This window comes from Staurois parvus, unplaced genomic scaffold, assembly GCF_062004578.1.
Source record: "Staurois parvus isolate SC_StPar_1 unplaced genomic scaffold, SC_StPar_1.0 ptg000404l, whole genome shotgun sequence".
NCBI lineage: Eukaryota > Metazoa > Chordata > Amphibia > Anura > Ranidae > Staurois > Staurois parvus.
In genome coordinates, this window is record NW_028318200.1 from 3,687,350 (window position 1) to 3,713,398 (window position 26,049).

Here is a 26,049-nt window from a genome sequence, read left to right on the forward strand (position 1 = left end):
ATCACACCTTAATAAACAGATTATAGCAAAAGACGTTAGCATCAGGTTGTTTTGAGCTGAATACATTAACATCTACTTAGAGTCTCTGAGTTCAGGGGGTGGGGGTTGGGATCGAAGCAGTCAATGCTGGTTTGGGAACAGAGACCCCAAATCTGTATCCTGGTCCTTCAGTTCTCAGAGTCTGTGTGTTTCGGGGAGACATGGGCTTGAATCCGAAATAAAACTACTTCAAAAGGTTCCCCCAGTCACACACCTCCCAAAAGAATAGAGTCCACTCAGATGCCAGGGTCCATGGTCAGTAAGCAAGAGGCTAGCCTGCAGTCCCCTCCAAAAGACCCTGTCCCGGTTGGGTCTGTCACACCTGGCTACTTCAAATTTTCCAATCAAGAGATGCTGGGCAGGAGCCTGATGATAGGAGCACCCACTGAGCAAATTCATACAGCTTAAGGGTTACACTGTTCCTACTAATTTCCAATGTAAGGGACATTTTCCCAATTGGCCCCAATGTATTGGTTTTATTAAGGGTCCTCGAAGACCTTTAGGTGAAAATTTAGAGAAAGGCTGCTATGGATAGCCATAGTCAGGAATGCACATTGTACTAATCCACAGCTTCCCATATTTCATTGTTCACTGACCAGTCTTCAGTTTAGGTAGGTCTGGTTGTCATGGTTTAGTCATGTCACAGTTTAAGTTTGATCTTTGTAATGATCTACTGAAGACATCTACTTATTTATAATATAAAAATACTTTGTAAAAGATGGCACACTGATCAGCAGGATACTAACAACCAGTCATATCTCAGACCATAGGAAAATACATGTGAATGCTGCATGCTTAGTTCAGGTAATCAAACATATCAAGATATGTAGAAAATAGTCTCTGACCAGCAGACGTCTCACATTATCTAGATAGATGCTTCCATGGGAACGACATGAGCACGTGTGATAGAAATCAGCTGAAGGCGCCACAACTCAAGAAAATAAAACCTCTGATAACTAAGCAGCTAGTCCTAAAACAAGAGGAACGCAAATTATCTGGGAGCTACATGAATCACAACATAAGAAACACAGCGTGTGGCTCTTTGACAGCATATTTTTTTTCTGTAAGTGTTCCCACCTAACAAAGATTAAAATCCCTCCTCTGGTCAGCGGAGCCAGCTAGTATTGGCCTCTATATAGCAGCTTTCATTTAGAAATTCATAATGTACATATTAATTGAAATGGGGAATATTTTGAGATTTCGTAACGTGTAATTCTAGGGCTAAGGCATTCAAATGTTCCTGTGGATTTACTGTAATTATTCAAGTGGCTCTTTAAGTAAGCAGCAGTTAGCATGACGTGGGATACACTTCATTAGAGGAACGCTGCACATGAGGCCAGAGAATTTGCAGGGGCCCCATCCACTGACAGAGAGAGACAGCCAGGACCTGCTGGAAGTCACCAATCGGGTGAGAGAGTCCCCATACATCAGTTAGGCAAGAGAACATTAACATTCTCCACATACCTGCTACTTTACCTGCACACAGTTGTGGGCATTGCATTCAGTTAACACGTGTTGCGGCCTAATTCCCATAGCCGCTATAGATGAACACATTTGCAGCACAGCCTAGTCATTGGAGCTGACCACAGTGATCGCCTTCTGCAGACCAGATCACATCAGTGCTCCCTTATCCATTGGCCTACCCTCCTAAAGGAACGTCTACCACCATTGCCATTGGTTACTGCAGCTCAGAGTGGAGTTGCCTTTTGCCAACAAGCCCTATTGCCAGTTTGACACTTTATTTGCCTAAAGCTGCCTTTTTCTCAGTGCATTAGAGGAGACAGCACCCATGTCAAGTACCACTTAAAGGGAAAGTACTTGTCCTTTCTTCTTCCTCCCTTTGTGGTAATCCTGTAAGGAATTGTCACCTACATCACTTCCATTTGTGCACCAACTGGGCCCCAGCGAGCATGCAGAAGAGTCCTCACTGCATTTAAATGGACATGTGAAAAATGGAAATGTGACTACCTTGGTCAAAGAGCTCTTTTATCTCAGATTTAAGACTTGCCATCAGATTCTAAAGGCCCAAAGTGAGCTAGTTCTACTGTTGCTAGTTTTCATTGCTCACTGGGGTTGACACCACCTCAGTTTGAATGTATTGCGTTAACTCCTGAAAAGCAAGCCTGCTAACACTGAAATTCTGCTCTATGTGGTGTTTCTTTGCTAAGAGTAATCTTGCCATTTCTCCTACCAATACCAATTTGTACTGCTTACATTGAAGTTTAATATAAACCTCATATCAGTTTACTCTAAATTGTGTGTGAGTCTACTTTCTGGTGTGAATGGCAGTGGCAGGAATCTGCTGATTCCAGCTGATGTTTTTGACACCTGTGAATGGCTAGCTTTAGCCACTGAGCCTGTACACTTTAATGACAGGTAGTTGCTGGTTGTGAAAATTACCAGAAATAACTGCGGCCGCTGGCAACCAAGTCATTAAAGTCTATGGGCTTAGCAGCCACAGCTAGCCGCTCACAGGTGTCAAAAACAGCGCTAGGAGTCATTGGAATCCTGGGGCTGTCATTCACATCAGGGCATAACACTCATGTGGATGTAGCCTAAGAGTTAAAGCTAGGGGAAGGAGTTCGAATAGGTTGTAGGTTGGCAGTAGGGTTCTCACATAAAAATTCACATTTTCTCCAAACTGAAATGTGCAGCTAGAGGACTTTCCTTTCTTAGATGACCTTGAGAGGTCAGAAATCAATGGCATTCTGTTATACAAAACTAGACCAATTTATTACTGTCCAGAGCTCTGATGTGCATTATTAATGGCCTATCATTATGATAGGTGTCGTCCCTAACCAGTAAAGGTGACCATGACTTGGGCTGATTGTAAAAAATACAAATGGATTCCTCTATCCACACAAGTCCCACCCCTCTGGTAAATTATATTCCGACAGCAGAATGCCTCCTCTGTCAGAATACTCTGATCAGCGGCTGTAGCCAATTGGCTGCAGCTGCTGATTGATGAAAGTTCTTCAACATTCTCATTCAACAGAAGTCAATCAAATGATTGGCTTCTGACAAGTAGTGATGGCCATACATGGATTGAAATTTGGCCAGTCCACCATGGATCCATCTATAGCCAATAAACATTCATTGGAGACATATTTGAAGGCTGCCACTGCTTACCTCCTCTAGAAAATGCTACTTGTCTGGTAGTCTCCTGTAGCTGTCACATACCTGGTTGGGGAGCCTGACATAGAGAGAAGGCGTCCTCTTACGATTCCTGCTTGGAGCCCCTGATAGTGGGAACAGAAGGCGCAGATCCTGGAGTGGCACAGGTGCCGGATGGATCTGGAGCTGGCGGCAGGTAGCTGGAGACCCAGGAGATCCGGATGCAGGCCAGGTGCAGATGCAGGAACGTAGGTGCAGCAGCAGGCAGGTATGGCGGCAATCAGGATGCAGACTGGGAACGCACACAGGAGCGTGGATGCAGTAGCAGGCAGGTATGGCGGTGATCAGGATGCAGGCCAGGTGCAGGACCGTGGGTGCAGTGGCAGGTAAGTATGGCAGCCGTCAGGATGTGAGCCAGGTACAGGTGCAGGTAAGCAGATGCAGCAGAGTCAGACAAGCCGGATCAGTATCAAGCGGGCAGATAAGGTACAAGGGAGCAGACAAGCGGATGGTCTTTGATAGCTGTGGTCGGTGCAGGCGGAGTTCTTTCTTAGTCAGGCAAATCAGAATACAGGAAACAGGATCAGATAATATGTGCAGGAATGTTGTAGACCAGAAGGCATTGATTTTACTGTTCTGCAGGTTTAAATAGCCCGCCTGGCGTGACGTGTACGCTACTGCGCATGCACGAGTTTCCACGCTACTGAGCATGCACGCCCACACGCTCCTGTGCACTCGCACCGCCACGGCCCGATGGGATCAGTCGCGGTGGAATCCCTGACAGTAGCCTATTTTCAGTCTACATGCAAATCAGTCTACATGTCCAGTCCAGTCTAAATGCCAATCCACAACTGCTGCATGTTATTTCTCAAGGGAACTTTCCTGATGATCAGTGCTGGATTAAACTCTGTGGAGGCTCCTAGGCAGTGGAAACCTAAGGGTCCCCGTCCCAGGTTTCTGGAGATTTCTTGTGTTCAAGCTGTAGTGGGATAGCATTGAACCAAGTAGTGTGCATGTTGTTTTTTCTCTATAGAGTCTTTTAAGTGGTGGTAAACACCGCTTGGACACTTGTACCTAAAGGTAAGTTTATCATAACGCTTGCCTGTAGGTACAAGGAATATCTCCTAAACTTGCACCATTTAGAAGATACCACATCGGCGCATACGCGCTGAAGGGACGGCATACTCATGCCATCTTTTCAGAGCTCTGTGAACCAACTGTGACTTCCATGTGCATTCACAGGAATGACATCATCGTGGCTCAGCCATTCAAATGGCCGGAGCCTGTTAACCAAGAAGGAAGACTGGGTGAAGACGGAAGCCCTATCAGAAGTGACAGCGCACTTCTGGCGGGCTTTGTTTTAGGGTAAGTCTCTCATTATGTGCTAGCATGCGATGCATACTAGCAGATTATGCAATTTCCTTGGGGGGGAGGGGGGACCGCATTTTGTTTCTGCATTTACTGCTGCTTTGCTGTAAAGTTTAAATTTTTTGAGTTGATTCATTTTTCCTATCTTTTGTAAACAATTTAGGAAAGCTTCATTGTAATTTTCTTTCAAACTTAAATCACTATTATTTTGAGCCGTTGTTGCGAGGCCCTTAAACAGCGTGGAGCCCATGGGCTGGTGCCTACTCTGCCTATTTGGTAATCCGACACTGCTGATGGTGACACAGTGGAACATACTCTATAACAATATGTTTCTCCATGGCTCCTTGTTTTCTCTATTGAGAGAGAGCATGTGACAATGCAGTAGAACAAGAAGAGGGCAGGGACAGAGGTTTTTCACCCTATAACAGGAAGAGCCTGAACATGAACCTTTGTGGCAGGATCCATAGAAATCAGAAATTATTTTAGGCTGCAGATTTAAAAATACTAAAAATAACATTAAACATGTTAAAGATTAGATGGGATTTTAGTGACTGGTTTTACCAGGTGCCCCAAAATCCATGCCCATGTACAATTCTACAATAAGGACAATTTAAAAGATTAATAACTGAGGATTTTAAAACAGAGCAGGTTTTTATTATTAGACTTTAACATAACCTCCAACATGTTGCAATACATTACTGACTTCTAAACTATGTGAAATTAACTGTTGCTCATTGAATAAATGTGCTGCAGGAACAAAGGCTTGAAGCATATACAAAAAAAAAAAAAACCTGAACTATCCTGCCAGCCAGCTGTCAAAGTGGACAGCCAATCATAGGCATCTGAGGCATGCCCTACAGGCGCACATATAGGTGAGCAAAACCTTGAACAGAGGGGTGGCGGTGGACGTGGTATACTTGGATTTTGCAAAAGTGTTTGACACAGTTCCCCACACACGGCTAATGTGTATGGTAAAGTCTACTGGCTTGGATGAATCTGTATGTAAATGGATAGAAAACTGGCTAAAAGATCGTATTCAGAGAGTAGTGGTTAATGATTCATACTCTGAATGTTCTAGGGTCATCAGTGGTGTACCCCAAGGTTCAGTGTTAGGACTTTTTAATATATTAACCTCCCTAGCGGTATTCCCGAGTGTAGTTCGGGGTAAAATGTCAGTACCAAAAGCGGTAACCCAGAGCTACACTCGGGCTTACCATGCGGCGCTGCATAGGGAGTCCCTGCAGAGCTTACCTTGTCCTTCGCTCCCGCGATGTGTCCCCTGCAGCGTCCCCGGCAATCTCCTCCGGCTGATGCCGGCATCCGGCTTCTGTGTTCCGGTCCCTGTGACGTCGGGACGTACGGGCGCCGCTGGCCGCGGAAAATTTGAAAATTTTAAAAAAATGTCATTTTTTTCAAAACGAATTTTACATAGTAAAACATTGCTGTTTCAACCCATTTCACATACATTTTGTCCCTAGTGCTTTGTCCTGTGCCCTGCCTGCATTTTGACTGTTCTTTCTGCCTAGAAACTTAGAAAAGTCCATGGCGTCCAAAAAGCATCCCTTTAGGTCAAAAGCGGGTTTAGATCAGCTAGAGAACAGCGATAGTAAATTAGAACTACTTGCAGAATTGAGTGATTTGTGGGGAAATTCGTCATCAGACACTGAAAACAATTTTGCGACTTTGCTCAGTGATGTGCGAACTTGGCGCTATATTTCAAATTTCAGTGTTTTTGGTTTGATTATATTATTGAATTAAATGTATTATTATATTATTATTTTTTATGATTATTTATTAAATTATAATTTATGATTTTGTGTTTCAAATTTTATCATACCCTGGATGTTTAATAGACTCTTGTTCAGACAGATTTCAGTGAGTTATTCCTAAAAATTACAGCCTATAATAAAACAAATACATATTTCCATGCAAAATAATGGTACCGCTTTCAGCACCAAAAATCTGAAATAATCATACCGCCAGGGAGGTTAATAAATTATATAGGGTCTGGGATTAAAAATCCCATTTCAGTCTTTGCAGATGACACCAAGCTGTGCAGTGGAATAACGTCCTTACAGGATGTCTCCAACTTACAAGCCGACCTCAATGCACTGTTTAATTGGGCAACTATGTGGCAAATGAGGTTTAATGTTGATAAATGTAAGGTTATGCACTTGGGGGCTAAGAATATGCATGCATCATACATACTAGGGGGTGTACAACTGGGGGAATCAATGGTGGAGAAGGATCTGGGAGTTCTGGTAGATCCTAAGCTTAATAATGGCATGCAATGCCAAGCTGCAGTTTCTACAAAATCCTCTGAGCAAAATCCTCTCTTGTATTAAAAGAGGTATAGACTCCAGAGAGAGAGATATCATATTACCCCTGTACAAATCATTAGTAACACCTCATCTGGAATACGCAGTACAATTTTGGGCACCAATTCACAAAAAGAACATTGGGGAACTGGAGAGAGTACAGAGAAGGGCAACCAAACTGATAAGAGGCATGGAGGAGCTCAGCTATGAGGAAAGATTAGAGGAACTGAATGTATTCTCTCTTGAGAAGAGGAGATTAAGGGGGGATATGATCAACATGTATAAATACATCAGTGGTTCATATAGTGAACTCGGTGTAGAGTTATTCATCCTGAGATCATCACAGAGGACAAGGGGGCACTCTTTACGTCTGGAGGAAAAGAAATTTAATCTCCAAACACAGAAAGGTTTCTTCACAGTGAGAGCTGTGAAAATGTGGAATAGACTCCCTCAAGAGTTGGTTCTGGCCAGCTCAGTGGATTGCTTTAAAAAAGGCCTGGATTCTTTCCTGGATACACAGAATATAACTGGATACTAACATTTATAGGTAAAGTTGATCCAGGGAATATCTGATTGCCTCTCAGGGGATCAGGAATTTTTTTTCCCCGGCAAGAGCAAATTGGATCATGTTTTGCTGTTTTTTTTGCCTTCCTCTGAATCAACTGTGGGTATAGGATTATAACTTTTTTTTTTTTTTTTTATGGTTGAACTGGATGGACTTTTGTCTTTTTTCAGCCAGACTAACTATGTAACATATACAAGGAGCGCACCTATGATTGGCTGTCCGATTTGACATCTTCCTAACAAGATAGATCAGTCAGGTTTGAACTGGACTAGAATTTTTGCATTATCCAATTGCTCTCTTTTTAAGCCAACATACTCTCAACACATATATAACTTTCTTCTTCAAACTATACATTGATTGTAGCTGCTTACCCTTAGGGATGAAATGCCCTTGGGGTCAAGGTGTGTTGTGGTAATGAATGGTAATGCATACAATGTTCATTGCCATTGATTTTTAATAGAACCTTAAATGCACTAAGGCAATGCAGCTCTGATAGACATGTACAGCACATGTCCATCCATGAAATTTCCTTGCTACTAAATATTCCACAGTCAACTGTTAGAGATATTATAACAAAGTGGAAGCAACTGGGAACAACAGCAAGTCAGCCACAAAGTGGTAGGCCACGTAAAATGACAGAGTGGGGTCACCGCATGCTGAAACGCACAGTGCACAGAAGTCGCTAAAGACCTCCAAACTTCATGTGGCTTTCAAATTAGCACAACAACAGTGCATAGAGAGAATAATGGAATGGGTTTCCATGGCCAAGCAGCTGCATCCAAGCCTTACATCACCAAGCGCAATGCAAAGCGTTGGATGCAGTGGTGTAAAGCATGCCGCCACTGGACACTAGACCAGTAGAGATGTGTTCTCTGGAGTCACAAATCACACTTCTCTATCTGGCAATCTGATGGACGTGTCTGAGTTTGTCAGTTGCAAGGAGAACGGTACTTGCCTGACTGCACTGTGCCAAGTGTAAAGTTTGGTGGAGGGGGGATTATGGTGTGGGGTTGTTTTTCAGGGGTTGGGCTTGGCCCCTTAGTTCCAGTGAAGGGAACTCTTAAGGTGTCAGCATACCAAGACATTTTGGACAATTTCATGCTCCCAACTTTGTGGGAACAGTTTGAGGATGACCAATGCCTGTTCCAACATGTTCCACCAGTGCACAAAGCAAGGTCTATAAAGACATGGAAGATCGAGTTTGGGGTGGAGGAACTTGACTCGCCTGCCTCAATGCGATCTTTGGAATGACCATCTGGAAGAATGGTCAAACATTCCCATAGACACACTCCTAAACCTTGTGGATAGCCTTCCCAGAAGAGTTGAAGCTATCATAGCTGCAAAGGGTGGGCCAACTCAATATTGAACCCCATGCACTAAGACTGCCATTAAAGTTCATGTGTGTGTAAATGCAGGTGTCTCAATACTTTTGGAAATATGGTGTAGTTAGATTCAAGGCATGCTGTGAATGATAGCTGTCACAGTTGTATGTGCTCTCAACTGAACTGTCAAGTCATGAAAATGACTGGTGTCATAACTGATCACATGTGCAGCACCATGGCAAATACAAATCAAACAAAGGCTAAGATTGCAGGTTCCTTGGCTGTAAAGAAAAGGAGGGTTTAGCTCCATTTTTAATGCTTTGACCTCCTTTTCAGTACTGAAAATAGTACATTTCTATATGCTGTGTATGCTACTTGTCAAACAACATACACAATCTACTGATACTGAGTCTTCCACATCTTGCAGATTCAATATTTCTAGTCTAGTTCTTCTCTGAGAAATCCTGTGTAATTGCACACGCAAACAGATCTTCAATGAGTCATCTTTCCATAAGGGAGGTTGGCATGGATACACGTTAAGAGGTGACACAGGTTTCCATGTGATTAATGATAATATAATGATAGCTAGGTTACGGGTTGGTTTTTTTCTTTTCTGATCCCAAGACACAAAACTAAGCCACTTTTAGTGGATGTACATGTAAGGAGGTTCTGTCATCGCTCCAGTCTGGAATCACAGTACTGTTGGAGAGAACGCCATCATTACGTGAGCTCTGCTGTGCAGCCAGGACTGCTCACCGCTGCTGCCAGAGAACAGAATGGAAAGTAATATCACATCACCAGCTGAAGACAACACAAATTAACGTATAATGGAATTTTCTTTTAAACAGGTGCTGGGGGAATCAAAAAGCATGACATTTGTCTTTAGGATCCAGGTATATGGATAGTTTCCAGCTATGGTGTCCAGAAGTTTTAATATAAAGATAGTGAATTTATCTGGTCTTACCATATTATAGAGCTAAAAATACATTCTTGCAGAACATTCATAGCAGTTGACAGTTTTATATTTACAGTGCCTGTTTTATGGGCTAGTGTTTTGTATTTCAGGTTTCTGTATCAGACTACAGAACAAATAAAGGCATTATTTCCACCGTACAGATTATTGGACAGGGCATCAATATTTGTCTATGCCAATGCCTGTCTTCCTGTATGTTTTATAGTTTTAGCATGAATAACTTAAAGTAGAACTACAGGCAAAACTTTTTTTTCCATTTTGGATAGAGTAAGGTAGGGTTATAACCCCTGTCAGTTTATTTTTTGTAATCGGTGTCTCTTTTGGAAAATATACCTTCACATCCTGTCCCATAGCAAAACTTTTTTTTCCATTTTGGATAGAGTAAGGTAGGGTTATAACCCCTGTCAGTTTATTTTTTGTAATCGGTGTCTCTTTTGGAAAATATACCTTCACATCCTGTCCCATAGCAAAAACAGGAAGTGAGGAAATCCCTGCAAATTAAGGGATTCCATTGGGGCCCCCAGGTCAGAACTAGTGTCCCCACTGGAAAATGTATTTCCCCTCTATTACTGTTCTGGGACAACCCACAATTTGGGATTTTCTTTTACTTTAACTTTTGATGATCATGGTAAACAAGACAAATAAAGAATGTCAATCTCCTTAACAGGGGAAAAGGTAGCAATAAAAATCTAACTGGTGTTCTAATCCTTCTGCACTTGGTCCAAACCTAAAAAAAAATTGTTGCCTTTAGCTATACTTTAATACTTTTACCATCTCACTTGTATTATAACAAATCATTTCTGCACATGTTCAGGCAACCCTATGGAAACATTACTGGTTTGAGTACACGGTGGTGAAACACTTTAATCAACTTGGCAACTGAGCTACCCGGTCACTATTCTTTCAATAATGCTGCTTGGGACTTAGCCAGAAAGTTTATAGCACGGTATTAGCTGTCTCCTCAATCACCCACAGATTTAACAGGTTAATATGATTCTTATTCGGGGAAAAAAACACATATATAAATGCGCCAAAGAAATGTATGACTATATGGCAATGCTGGGTAAATACTCCTGGGGTGGCTTCTCCACAATTTCCCTTTAGTAGATTGTTACAACTTTAAATGATTATTATCTTGGTAGGTCAATGAGTTTGGTTTGGAGCCCTAGTGCAACTGGGCGTGTAAGCTGGCAAGTATATCTTTACTGGTATTTTTTCTTTTTGAAAACCATTGCAAAGACTCTTTCCTTTCTTAGATGTCCAATATGACTTGTATGGGTATTGCTCATTCCAGGATGTTTGTTTCATTGTTATTTTAGTTTATATTACTGCATATGTATCTGATCAGAACTCTTTTACGTTTCCCACATTTTTACATATGTAAACAGTTGTTGATGAGGCATATATACCCACTGATATTCTGCAATATGTATATCTCATCAATGGTGTACTTCTCACTGTCAATGGGGTCTGTACTCCAAATGTTTGTACTATGTGGTACATTGTTTAATAAAATCTTACTTAAATAATGCTGCCTGCCCTGGCACAGTCAAGCAACCCAGCCCCATGTGTTTTTTTATGGATTTATGGTGCATTTTTGATGCAATTTCTGGTTGGCTGACTCCAATCATGCACCTGTGGACACGTGACTCAAAAAGTGCACCAAAAATGCAACTTAGTTACATAGTTAGTCTGGCTGAAAAAAAAATACAAAAGTCCATCCAGTTTAACCATTACAAAAAAAAAAAAGTTGTAATCCGACACCCACAGTTGGTCCAGAGGAAGGCACGTTTTTTAGACATTTTCCATTCATTTCAGTGGGGAGGTGCATTTTTGGTGCGCTTTTTAAACACTAAAAGCACGTCAAAAACTGATCAGTGTGAAAGGGCCCTTACTAAATGCAAATGGACTGTTCACTTTGCAAGGGAATTTTCCCCAGAGCTCAGTGAATGTGGTGAAATTCTGTGGACTTCCATCATCCAATCATGTGCAAGCACAAATGCTTTTTTGTTTTCCTTGCATGTGATTGGGTATTCTTTGCAAAACTAAATTTCACCACATTCACTAAGCTCTGTGGAAATTTTCCTTGCAAGCTGAACAGCATATTTGCCTTAAGTAAATCAACTCCATTGGCACCAAAACTTTGTGCCACTAACCCAGAGAAGGAGAATGCGTATCTCGAAAGATGAAAAAAGGCATTGGTCCTTATCTTTTTGCTTGTCCCAGGTCAGTAACTGTAAACATTAAAGATAGCGTTTCTACTTGTCTGCCAGGCAGCAAGCATTTTAAAGTTAGCAATGGAATCTTCCATTATTTTTCATCACAGCTTTCCTATAAAGGCCAGCTCCACCCAAAATTAATAGGATCTAAAAAGCAAGCCTATGCTTTAGTTTGCCAGCAGCATTATAAATCTATCCATTTTGAGCAAAGTTAGCCTTTACAAGGACAAGAATTGCCGGTTTGTGCTTGTACAAGACCACAACATTTTACACTGGTTTGCCATATCTTTATATTTTATAGCATATGGTACATTATTCCAAGATGTATATCCCTAGGGCTGCTTGTGCTGATGATAGCTAATCACAAGGTACTGTATATTATCCTCAATGGATTACACTTTCCATAGACCTGGCAAGTATTATTTTTAGTCAATAACTGTGATTTGCTGTACATTAAAGCAGAGCTTGATGTAGATGTTATTAATTTCCAGAACTATAGCGCTTTATGTTTTGTTTTTTTTAGCTAGGGTGAATGTGATATGGCAGTTTTAAAATATGTGACAGTTCTGGATTGCACATCTTGAACGTTAATTTACATTTCTTTTATAGGGAAGAGGGGAAGATGCTATTTCAAAACAAAATAATTAACATTAAGTCTATGTATTATTTAGTGTTCTGTTCTACAGTAACAAATGAATTAGTAAAATCCATGGTGACAACATAATATTTTTAAAATATACATATTGTAACAAGGTGAGACTTATAATAATTAATATTTAAATGTCCCTGTATTTCCAGATCAAGAAGACAGGGCTTTCTGAAAAGCACTGAAAACAAAAAGAAAAAAGAGAGAATCAGTTGTGTAATAACATACAGTATATCATAATGTAATGCTGGAAGTAATTATATAATAGTATTAAGTGGAAAGGCACACCACATAGCATACCATTGCGCAATAAAAATTCTAATATATTTTATTTGTCTAAATAGAACTCTTACATTTTTTTTAAACATGCTAAAAATGTTGGAAATTCAAATATGCTTAAAAAAAAATGAGCAATGAAGTCTTGACTTTTCCACTGAAAACAGACCTTACCCCCAACAACCACCACCTTCACCCATCTTCCCTACTGGACATAACAGCTTCCTACCCTATTAAAAACCAATAAGACGGCTTAGAGGGTGGGAGGAGCCAAATTCAACATTTGCCATATAAGTTGATAGCTGCATATACACTATATTGCCAATACTATTGGGACGCCTGCCTTTACACACACATTAACTATAATGGCATCCCAGTCTTAGTCCATAGAGTTCAATATTGAGTTGTCCCACCCTTTGCAGCTATAACATCTTCAACTCTTCTGGGAAGGCTGTCCACAAGGTTTAGGAGTGTGTCTATGGGAATGTTTGACCATTCTTCCAGAAGCGCATTTGTGAGGTCAGGCATTGATATCGGACAAGAAGGCTCACAGTCTCCGGTCTAATTCCTCCCAAAAGTGTTCTATCGGGTTGATGTCAGGACAAAATCCTCCAGCCCAAATTTGCTCATCCATGTCTTTATGGACCTTGCTTTGTACACTGGTGCGCAGTCATGTTGGAACAGGAAGGGGCCATCCCCAAACTGTTCCCACAAAGTTGGGAGCATGAAATTGTCCAAAATGTCTTGGTATGCAGACTCCTTAAGAGTTGCCTTCACTGGAACTAAGGGGCCAAGCCCAACCCCTGAAAAACAACCCCTACACCATAATCCCCCCTCCACCAAACTTTACACTTGGCACAATGCAGTCAGGCACCTACTGTTCTCCTGGCAACCCCCAAACCCAGACACGTCCATTGGATTGCCAGATAGAGAAGCGTGATTAATTGCTCCAGAGAACACGTCTCCACAGCTCTAGAGTCCAGTTGTGGCGTGCTTTACACCACTACATACAATGCTTTGCATTGCATTTGGTGATGTAAGGCTTGGGTGCAGCTGCTCAGCCATGGAAACCCATTCCATGAAGCTACACGAAGGCCACATGAAGCTTGGAGGTCTTTAGCTATTGACTCTGCAGACAGCTGGTGGCTTCTGCGCTTCAGCATGTGCTGACCCTACTCTGTCATTTTACGTGGCCTACCACTTCATGGCTGAGTTGCTGTTATTCCCAATCTCTTCCACTTTAATACAATACCACTAACAGTTGACCGTGGAATATTTAGTAGCAAGGAAATTTCACGGATGGACTTATTGCACAGTGGGCAACCCATCATAGTACAACGCTTTAATTCACCGAGCTCCTGAGAGTGACCCATTCTGTCACAAATGTTTGTAGAAGCAGTCTGCATGCCTAGGTGCTTGTTTTCATACCCCTGTGGTCATGGAGGTGATTGGAACACCTGAATCCAATGATTTGGAGGGGTGTCCCAATACTTTTGGCAATATAGTGTATGTTTAGTAATTTAGAATTGTATGACCAGAATCTGGGGGCCCACCCTGGCACCCCCTAGATCCGGTCCTGGCCTTAAGGTAGGCTTTGTTTGTCTAGCTTTTCATCATAGTCTGAATTGTCTGGATTTGTGGTTTACTTTAGGATATACATTCCATTTTTTAAGTAATAATGAGACACAAGGTGGTGACTTCATTGATCTCTGGAGCTGCTGGACCTTGTTTGGTGCAAATAGTTAAAGGCCACAGTTCAAGACAACATGTAAACCAGCTACAAACTTTTTACTTTTCATTTGCTCTGTTTAGTCCATTTGGAAAATTACTGCTTGTGATTTTTAATTTCTGGCTAGTAATGTTACCTGAAATCAACAAAGCCTGTTTTGTCCTTGTCCAGAAAGTCTATTAGTTGTTGTATTTCTTCTTTTGGCATTATAATACCAGCAACCTGCATTTTAAAATGCAAAATCAAAAGCTGCACATACAAACACATAAATATATTAACATTACGATAGTTATTATTATAAAATGAAATATATAATTGAAATGATGACTCCTGTGCTGCTTTCAATAGTTTTTGAAGCCTGAACATGTAACATTCTCAGCACAGTTTCTAGAGATAGAAATGTTTGCTGCCATCTTCTGTAACTTGACAGTATTGCTGCTCCCTGTTTCTGCCAACTTTGTTTTAATATATTCAGAGAAGGTTATCTGGAGATATGTCTAATTACTTGATGATCCTTAACAAAGATATAGAAAGTTTTACTCAAAATAAATGTGTATGAATAACTCCGTGGAGGTACCTTGACTCACTAATAGCACCAATGAATATTCCCTGGTTTCGTGCTGCATCACCACTAAGGCACCGGCTTGCCCTAGATTCTTGAATCTACTAAACATGATCCTCCTCTTTCCCCACACACCAAGCACTGCAGTTTGGAAGGAAAGAGAGTGTTCCCCCATATTAGTCATACCAAGACTTTAAACTTGGTGGCATCAGAGAAAAAAGTTTTGTGGGTGCTCTTGCACATGGGTGCCTGAGCCCTTGTAATGCAAATTTCGGTGTATTTATCTTGCCTGGGAAGCACAAGTGTTGCGTACAGCCACCCACAGACATAAATGGCTTTGCACAGCTGTACTTGGATATACACCAGCACCCACAAAAATACTCCTATAGCATACAAATTTACATTTTACAGCCATGCAGCCATTCCATGTCTATGGGCAGCATCTGGGCTTCCTGAGCAGAGGACAATACACTGGAATTTATTATACACAGTGTGCAAGAGCCCTAAAGATGTCTGGTTATGGAGGTGCTAGGCCATGAACACAGAGTGAATGAATGGTGCATATTCAGAGACTATTTGTAAGCTATCAAAACCTGTTCTCAATAAGGAAAGTGTGGCAGGCATTGCCTCCCCTTTGAAAAGCAAGCCATGCTTGGATCTCTTTTCAGAGTTGGTTGACAGGAGGTGGGGAGGATGCTATATCGTAGTTGTGGTGCGGTCTTGGTGCAGCTTCATAGAACTGCATCAGTCTCATTCGGTGGTGACACTGCCTGCCTAAAGCGACATGCTGTTTACATTTTGCAGCAGTCTCAAAGCACAGCCTGGAATATGAGTGGCTGTTCTGTTCAGGCAGGCAGTTAGTAAAACCGTGGCTCAACTGCTTAGATTTAGCAACCCATGCAGCTACAAGCATCTTCCCGGTATTGTTTTTTTCTGTAGGCAATCCACTTTTTTGTAAAAGGCATCTTAGCTGCTAATTAGGATTGATTTTACAGGTGGCAGGAGAGCTCGCCCCCCTGCTGGTACCTCTCCAGGCTCTTCGTCCCACTGGAGAACCCAGACCTGAAGTCGGTGGTTCCTTTGGCTTACCATAGAGCTTTACGAGGGCCAGAAGGTCCCCAATCAGCTCTGTGTTATAGCATCCAGGAAGCGACTAGTACTTCCACTTTCCCTGGATGTAAACAGTTGAGTTTTAACGCTACCAAATATATTAAAGCTGAAGTTTAGTGAAATTTATTTTTAAAACAGCACCAGTGATAGTACTTACCATAAATGAAAGATGTCCCTTGTGCTGGTGGCTGCTGTATTTGGTTAAAATTCAAAGACCTCTGCCCCTAGATACCCCCACAGCGATGATCTTTTGGTGCTGAGGGGGTTGATATAACGGGTTGCAGATGTGACAGGCACTTGTCAAGTGCGGACTTTGCCCGTTCATTCCGTCCCTGTGCTCTATTGACAGAAGTTGTACTATTGGTTTCCACAATGAAAAGCACTTACTGAATGGAGGAGGCAAAACTTTCATTCCTAAATTCATAGAGCCCATTTCAATGTGGGAACCCATACTAAGACGTCTATAAATGGAGTATGGGAGGGAAAACAGCAGGCAGACACTTGATAAGTGCCTTTCACAACTGTAGTCACTATCATATTAACCCTCACAGCACCAGAAGATCACCGTTGCTGGGGTATCCGGGGCAGAGGACTTCAGATCTCAACCTAATACAGCAGCTTGCAGCACACGGGGCACACTTCATTCATGGTACTGCTTGGTTTTTGGGGTGTTTTTTTGGAGAATGGATTGGAATTCACTAAATTTTTTTAATCAGATATAAGGTTTGAAAAATGTATCAGTATATGTTTAGGCTTTTATGCTTTTAATAGCCATTAATCAAAATTTGTATTTAGATGTCTTCTCCACACAGTACACCTCAAATATGTCTCAAAATGAGGGGCATAGACCCAGGCAAACAGAATATCAAAAGTGAGAAAAATAATGGTGTTGATTTACTAGAATTGGAGAGTGAAAAATCTGATGCAACTCTGCATAGAAACCAATCAGCTTCCAGGTTTTACACCCCTGTCACATCAAGCCCGATGTGAAGTTGCACAATTTCAAGTCGTGGGACATATGCGAATGAAAATTAAATGAAAAGTAGTGCATGTACTACTTTAGAAATCGGTGAGGCTACGAACAAGTAGGAAATGCACTGATTTGACCGCTGTAATTGCGGACAATAAGGTGTGACTTGGCATATGATTTGCAAGTCGCATGGCATGCAAATCGCATGCCAAGTCACACCCAGTGCAACCAGGGTGTTATTGTTAAAGCTTAATTGAACAAGCTGAAGTTAGAAGCTGGTCTGCTACCACGTACAGCTGCACCAGATTGTGTTTTCTCCAGTTTTATTAAACCAACCCCAGTGTGTTAATCCATTTATCAGTCTTGAAAAAATTGCCCTTCTCCTTTGCAAAGCAAACTTGGTCTTGAAAAACTCTGTCGTATTGATGGATGTATTTTAGTAGGTCTTTAGATACGGGAATTGATCAGAAGGCAAATTTGAATTCATGTGACATTGAAACGTTTTATGATAATTATTCAAAAACATCTATTAAAACTTTTTGAGAAATCAAAAAGCAGAAAAAAAACTGTGCTTGTTCTCCTGAACTTGTACAATGCTATGGCAAGTACTGTCACTATAGGTTCATTTCTTGGATTCTTTCCCAAGCAATCCCAGTCAGTAATGATCACAGTAAATGATTTCTCCAAGACATTTCAAACATTAAAAACGAGTACCAAGCCAAATGCAGTCTGCTGACTGAGTACCACTACACCTTACCGGGAGGATGTTCCTGAGAGGAAATTGAGAACATGGGGTTGATTTACTAAAGGCAAATAGTCGGTGCACTGCAAGTGCAGTTGCTCCAGATCTGAGGGGAAAGCTCTGAAATGAGGTGGAACTCTGCTGATTTCTATCATCCAATCATGTGCAAGCAAAAATGCTGTTTTTATTTTACTTGCATGTGATTGGATATTCTTTGCAAAGTGAAGCGTTCTCTCTTTTACTAAGCTCTGGAGCAACTGCACTTGCAGTGCACAGTATATTTGCCTTTAGTAAATCAACCCCATTGTCTCCTTTTAGGTAACACTTTTAGGTTTTTAATTAACTTGTAAATATAGACTATTATTAAAGTAAAGTTGTGTGTTACTAAAAAACCTGGCCTAACAGAGACATTCTGAACAATATTTAATTTCAGTGCAAAACATTCCCCAATTTTGTTTTTGTAAAAAAAATTTTCCTCAATTAATCTATAAGAGATAAATATATAAAAGAACTTACTGTTAATGTCTGTTTAAAGTCTTCAAGAGGCATATCAACCTGTTCATCAGTTTGACTGAATAATTCAGACAGCCGCAGGTTGTTCTCCTTTGCATATTGTTTAACTTTTTGAATTTGATCTGCCTGATGGATAGAATACAGATCATACATTACAGAGCAATATACAAGAATAACACATAGAGAGGAGCTGAAAACAGACTGTTGTTTTCCCTTTTGGTGTTTCTTTTAGTATTTAGTCTTAAAGTGGAACTAAACCCTCATATCCTTTAAAACAAAGGAAACTGCCATCTTAGCCTCTGTTTGATTTGCAGTTGGCATTGTGGTACACACGTGATCAGTTATGATACCAGCCATGTGATGGCTTGGCAGTTCAGTTAGAGAGCTTGCCTTGAATGTAACTATTTTAAGAAAGAGTAAAATTGATGGGTTTACTTCCACTTTAAGGTAGCCATAGACATGAGATGGTATTTGTAAGATCAGACCAACAAACTATAATTTGTGAAAACGATCAATATATTATGTTTATGTACCTTGAAGACATCCAACACCAGCCTTATCTTTGGGGAATCTTAACTGAGTGGAAGGCCCCAGCTCTGACTCACAGGGGATGTCAGACTGCTCCTTACATATAAATTACAGGGCCGCTACTTACATATAAATCACAGTGGTCTGGCTTTGCTGAACAATGGAGGAGGACTATGTCTGTGGGCTGCTTTACTACCTAAGTGACCCCCCGGTTCACACCTATGCGGCCATGTGGGCTGCATTTTGCTCGGGCACGAGAGCCCATTCACTTGAATGGACTCCTATGCCCGTGACACGTAGGGAAAGAAGTCCCTGCACTTCTTTTGAAAATGCAGCCCACACAGGAACCTTGGTTCCCAGTACAGTTACATTTCCCAGTGCGGGTGGCGTGCCATTAGAACTAATTGCACCCGCTCGCTGCTCCGCAATTCTCTGTGCGGGTGGTGCGGCTGCACGAATTTTCGTGCAGATCCGCAGCGGCACCACCTGCACAGATGTGAACCTAGGGTTAGTGGTAAGACTCTGGTCACTATTATCTGCACAAGGAAGCTATTGTCACACTTTTATACTAGGGTTCAGTTGGGCTTTAAAAAGTGTTCCTTTAATTAAATTAGCAGTGTGTCCAATGGGAAAAAAATCCAAACATGCCTATAATTCCAAAGAGATAGAGACAAAGGATGTAAGCAGTAGCATAATATTACTCACATTGTGGATAACAAATCCACAGGAAATTAGAGTTTTTGGTAGAAGTGTGTATCTTTTGCAAAGTCAAGGTACACTATATTGCCAAAAGTATCGGGACACCTGCCTTTGCATGCACTTGAACATTAATGGTATCCGAGTCTTAGTTCATAGGGTTCAATATTGAGTTGGCCCACCTTTTGCAGCTAAAACAGCTTGAAGGGGCCATCTCCAAACTGTTCCCACAAAGTTGGGAGCATGAAATCGTCCAAAATGTCTCCAAAATGTCTTGGTATGCTGACGCCTTAAGAGTTCCCTACACTGGAACTAAGGGGCCAAGCCTAACCCCTGAAAAACAATCCCACATCATAATCCCCCCTCCACCAAAATTTACACTTGGCACAATGCAGTCAGGCAAGTACCATTCTCCTGGGAACCGTCAAACCCAGACATGTCCATCGGATTGTAAGACAGAGAAGCGTGATTCGTCACTCTTTAGTAGCAAAGAAAATTTCATGGATGGACTTATTGCACAGGTGGCAACCTATCACGGTACCAGGCTTGAATTCACTGAGCTCCTTAGAGCGATCCATTCCTTCACAAATGTTTGTAGAAGCAGTCTGCATGCCCAGGTACTTGATTTTATACACCTGTTGCCATGGAGGTGATTGGAACACCTGAATTCAATGATTTTGAGAGGTGTCCCAATACTTTTGGCAATACAGTGTATGTCTGTTCTGCAAAAAAAAAGTTATTTCGCTCTGTCAATTTGAGACACTAGTTTTTTAGTTGTCCATTCATAGTGTTACCCAAGAAAACAGAATGTACATTCAACGTGTATTGTTTCCTGCTCTTTGCTTTAGTTTTTTAAAGCTTTTAAAGTTAACCTTAACCTCCATGTGCCCTAACCTTTCTATATCAATATGTGTGAAGCATGTCTCTTTGTGAAAAGCAATGAGTACGGCATATATAGCTATGCCATCTATCAGTTGCTGAAAACAAAGGAAGTGCTTCCTTTGATAAATTCGGTATTAAAGGCTGAAACCTTTACAAACATGGCCAATTTACAAGTGATTTGAGTATATTATCTATGCTCCACTGTGCACAGCATTAAACAGAAGCTTTTAGAATTCAAAATACAAAGTCACCATGTAAATGCAATGTAGATTAAGAAAGGACTGAACAAATTCAATATTTGTTCTGTCACTGTGGCAAATCTCTGTAAAGAAGATATTGTAGGAAAGAAAAGTTTAATAGCTTGTAAAAATCCACATTTTGGTGTTGTAAAGGTCTATTGAGCTGAAACACACAAGTGCTGAGCCAGCCCAGTCACTTTGCTTTGTGTTTCATTGACATAAGCACAACCCACACTGTCTGTTGGCTCTAATGCACTGGTCCCTGCTCATTTGTATAGTACCCCTGGGTGCTGAATGTTTTAGACTAACACATGAAATGTTTTTCCCACTTCTGTGCATTGCCTGTATGCACTTAGACTAATACTAAACCCTCAGTTTTTAAGTACTTTCAGCAGTTGATGTAATCACTTACTGAATATGCAGCAGAATTTTAATAGTTTACTGGTGAATGAACTAGAAAGATGTCCTGGGAATTCCTGATTTCTAGTTGACAGCCCCAAAAAAACTACAATGAAATGTACCACATCCTTTGTATATATTTTAAACAGAAAAAAGGAACCAATCCAAGGAACCAAAGGAACCACAAGCTCTGTGCACCAGAGGATAAGATTATTGATGGATACTTGTGCGGACGTGATCACACATTGAACACTTGCTATTGTGAAGCCTGACCATATTGTATATCAGGAACATGATTCCATTGCTGCCTTATACATATAGCCTATCCATGGTATATTATAATCTTTAAGGATCTCCTGACATATTACTAGTTACTTGATGGTCGATCGTTTAATTTATCCTTTGCTTTGATGAATAGTTTCTGGGAGCTCCTTGCTTCACATTGTATGTATACAATAATGCCATTATGGTTCTCTAGTACGTCATCCATCTCAGCTCTGCCACTGGATGCGAGGTTACACTTACCATATAGCTTCTCAGGTCCCCTCTGTGTTTAGCATACCCACAGACCGGTACAGTTTAAGAGTGGATTCCCCCTCAACAATCCTTCTGAAAAAGTGGACAATCCACAAAACGTGGCAAGGTTTTTATTGGTCCAATAGTGGTACACATATTGTAACTATACTGTTTGTAGTTGTACAGCATAGATGTGGGTGAGCGTAATTTAGAGGCAGTGACAAAGTTCCTCTATGTGTTCTAAATAGCATGTTTCTGGAAGGCTGGAGGAATATGGCTTACCATATCTGGGGTATAGTATCACTGAAAGAGGACATTGTATGCTTCTTCCTTGTATTTAGTGCTGATTGAGTTTTGGTTGGCTTGTTCTCGGATAGTCTTCAGGCTTCTTGCAGCAACTGTCTGCGTAGAATGTCATCCCACTTTTCATGCACCTGTGCTTAAAGGCATCTGCAAGGTCCATGTCATTAAAGCGGAGCTCCACCCAAAAGGGGAAGTTCTGCTTTAAGCCTTTGTTCCCCTGCTCCCCATTGAGGATTGGCACCTTTGGGGAGTGGGGGGGCGGGTACCCGAATTTGGCAGGTACCCACTCCTACTTCCGCTGCGATCGCCTATGGTGATCGGAAGTGGAAGTTGTCCTCCCCCCTCCCTCCCAGTAGTCTTCTGAGACACATGACAGGTCCCAGAAGACTACGGGGCCATTCACAAAGTGCAGTGCTTCTCGAGCATGAGCAGTGGGCACCCGTCTGTGAAGCCGCAAGCTGTCACAGCCGGGTGCCCACATTGGAGATGCCTGAGCTGGGGAGAGAAGACGGCCAGTGAAACCAGCCGTGGTGAAAACACCGCTGGACCAAAGGGTAGGTAAGTGGCTGTATTTAAAAAGTCAGCAGCTACAGTTTTTGTAGCTGCCGACTTTTATTTTTATTTTTTTCAATTGAAACTCCGCTTTAAGCATTTTTTACAGTGCCGTACAAATGTTTTAGGCAGTTGTGAAAAAATGCTGTAAATTAGGAAAGGTTTTATAAATAGGAGTGTTAATAGAAATCCAAATCAGATCAGTATTTAGTGTGACTACCCTTTGCCTTCAAAACAGTATCAATTCTTCTAGGTACACTTGCATACAGTTTTTGAAGGAACTCAGCAGGTAGGTTGTTCCCAGGCATTTCCCAGCTGTTGTCGGCTGTCTCCAACACACAGAGGGTGCCACCGGAGACCGGACCGGAGCAGCTACAGAACAGGTAAGTAAAGTGATTTTTTTCTATACAGGGCTAGATAGATTAGGCTTAGAATGCAACTGAAAGTAGATTTAAAGTTAGCTAGGATTTCCCTTTACTTTCACTTTATTCATACATCCAGTCCTACAAAATCCCTGAATTTGTGCAAGTGTGCAAGCATAAGAATTGATGCTGGTTTAAAGCCAAAGGGTGGTCACACCAAATATTGATTTGATTTAGATTTTTCTTCTGTTGGCTTACTTTGCATTTTGTAAATTGATAAAATTAAACAATTAAAATATATAATAATGAATGCATTTTTGCTTTAAAGCATTTCTTCACACCTTCTTAAAACCTTTGCACAGTACTGTTTATATTGAAGATCAGTGCCGGCATGGCAGGGCCTTTCTTTCCCTCAAACTGACTGAGTGCTGAAAATACAAGTGTCTGGTGAGTGACTGTGTTCAGGTGCATCTCAATCAATTAGAATATCATCAAAAAGTTAATTTATTTCAGTAATTCAATTCAGAAACTGAAACTCATATATTATGTAGATTCATTGCACACAGAGTGATATATTTCAAGCATGTATTTCTTTTAATTTTGATGATTATGGCTTACAGCTAGTGAAAATCCAAAACTCAGTATCTCAGAAAATTACAAGATTGTGAAAAAGTTTAATATTGTAGATTCATGGTGTCACACTCTAATCAGCTAATTAACTCACAACACCTGTAAAGGTTTCCTGAGCCTTTAAATGGCCTCTCAGTCTCATTCAGTAGGTTATACAATCATGGGGAAGACTGCTAACTTGACAGTTGTCCACAAGACAGTCATTGACACCCTTCACAAGGAGGATAAGTCACAAAAGGTTATTGCTAAAGAAGCTGGCTGTTCACAGAGTGCTGTATCCAAGCATATTAATGGAAAGTTGAGTGGAAGGAAAAAGTGTGGTAGAAAAAGCACAAGAAACAGGGATAACTTGAATGGCAAAGGCCATTCAAGAATTTGGAGGAGATTCAAAAGGAGTGGACTACGGCTGTGTCAGTGCCTCCATGCCATGCCTCATTGATGCAGTAATTCATGTAAAAGGAGCCCCGACCAAGTATTGAGTGCATACTATACTGTACATAGACATACAGTTAGGTCCATATATATTTGGACACAGGCATAATTTTAGATTTTAACAGGTATTTACCAAAACATATTCAAGCTATAGTTATATAATGGATATGGGCTGAAAGTGCACACTCTCAGGTTTAATTTGAGGGTATGTACATCCAAGTTGGAGGAAGGGTTTAGGAATTACAGCTCTTAAGAGCAGCCATCCCCCCTTTTTAAGGGACCAAAAGTAATTGGATAAATGAATATAATCATAAAATCATAAATAAAATGTTCATTTTTAATATTTTGTTGAGAATCCTTTACTGGCAATGACTGCCTGAAGTCTGGAACCAATGGACATTACCAAAGACGGGGCTTCCTTCTTTCTGATGCTTTGACAGGCTCTAACTGCAGCTGTCTTCAGTTCTTTGTTTGTGAGACTTTCTACCTTTAGTTTTGCCTTCAGCAAGTGAAATGCATGCTCAATTGGGTTGAGATCAGGTGACTGACTCGGCCATTGAAGAATATTCCACTTCTTTTCTTTCAAAAGCTCCTGAGTTTCTTTTGCAGTGTGTTTTGGATCATTGTCCATCTGTACTGTGCAGCACCATCCAATCAACTTTGCTGCATTTGGTTGAATGTCCTAATGTTGCTGCTATCTTTCTGATGGATGTTTCGTTTTTGAAGCCTTACAATAGCCTGTTTCACTTGCATGGACAGCTCCTTTGAACGCATGATGTGTATGTTCCCAGCAATAGATTCCAAATGCAAATACAACACTTAGAATCAACTCCAGACCTTTTACCTGCTTAATTGATGAAAAAATAATGGAGTACCCACACCTGGCCATGAAACAGCTTTTGATTCAATCGTCCAATTACTTTTGGTCCCTTAAAAAGGGGGGATGGCTGCTCTTAAGAGCTGTAGTTTCTAAACCCTTCCTCCAACTTGGATGTACATACCCTCAAATTAAACCTGAGAGTGTGCACTTTCAGCCCATATCCATTATATAACTATAGCTTGAAAATGTTTTGGTAAATACCTGAAAAAAAAACTAAAATTGTGCCTGTGTCCAAATATATATGGACCTAACGGTACTTTTCATTAAGCCAACATTTCTGTATCAAAAATCCTTTTTTTATTGGTCTTATATACTGAATGTTGGGTTTTCACTAGCTGTAAGCTATAATAATCAAAATTAAAAGAAATAAATGATTGAAATATATCGCTCTGTGTGTAATGACTCTATATAATATATGAGTTTTACTTTTTGAACTGCATTACTGAAATAAATTTACTTTTTTATGATATTCTAATTTATTGAGATGCATATTGAGATGCATTTGTATAGCGTCCAATTTGTAGACAGCTGAAAAAAGAGGTTTTCTGAATGTGGTATTTGTGTTAAACCTCAGAAAACGATAGTAATGTTCAATCTATTAGCGAGACCATATGACAAAGATTATATAGGGAAATGTCAACCCATACAACACATTGCAGAGTTGATGCTGTCCAGAATTAGTGTATTGCACAAAAAAGGTCATTACCAAGGTGATGTGAGCAGTCATGTCTTTGACCCAAACAAAACACAATGCAAATTTAGGTCAAAAAAGGATTACCACAGCATTGAAGTTTTTAGGGACTTTTATACCCCTTTTTTGATACATGTACTCTCAGCTCTTTCCTGTGTCTTCTGGCTGCTGTGAAGAAATTGCTCCAAAGATGGCATTCAGGAGTTTTTCCTGGTTCAGGAGAAGAAACATCATTAAAGTGTTGGTTCTACTAAAGTTTTTGTACTTATTTCAGGCACTCCCGATCTTTATTCTAATGTTCTTTTTTTAAGGGAAGTCCATGGCCTCTTTACAAGTTTTGTCTAGGCTACCCTGTCGCCTCCTATCCTTAATCAAAACTCATGGAGGTTTTAACCTTGCAGATGCCTATAGATACTACCAGGTCACACACCTGGTGAGAATGATTAATAGGTGTCATCACAGTAACCTTAAAC

At 40.8% G+C, this 26,049-nt stretch overlaps 1 protein-coding gene across 1 annotated transcript in view; it reads right to left on the bottom strand.

Moving 5' to 3' along the window:
- Positions 1 to 12,183: 12,183 nt before the first annotated feature.
- The window catches only part of LRRC74B (leucine rich repeat containing 74B), a 63,085-nt gene continuing 49,219 nt past the window's right edge, over positions 12,184 to 26,049 (bottom strand). The window contains exons 11-13 of the mRNA XM_089686664.1: positions 18,470 to 18,592; positions 14,706 to 14,791; positions 12,184 to 12,745 (exon numbers count right to left, since the gene is read on the bottom strand). Coding sequence (XP_089542790.1) covers positions 12,718 to 12,745; positions 14,706 to 14,791; positions 18,470 to 18,592 — 237 coding nt within the window. The 3' untranslated portion in view covers positions 12,184 to 12,717. The remainder of the gene's footprint in view (positions 12,746 to 14,705; positions 14,792 to 18,469; positions 18,593 to 26,049) is intronic.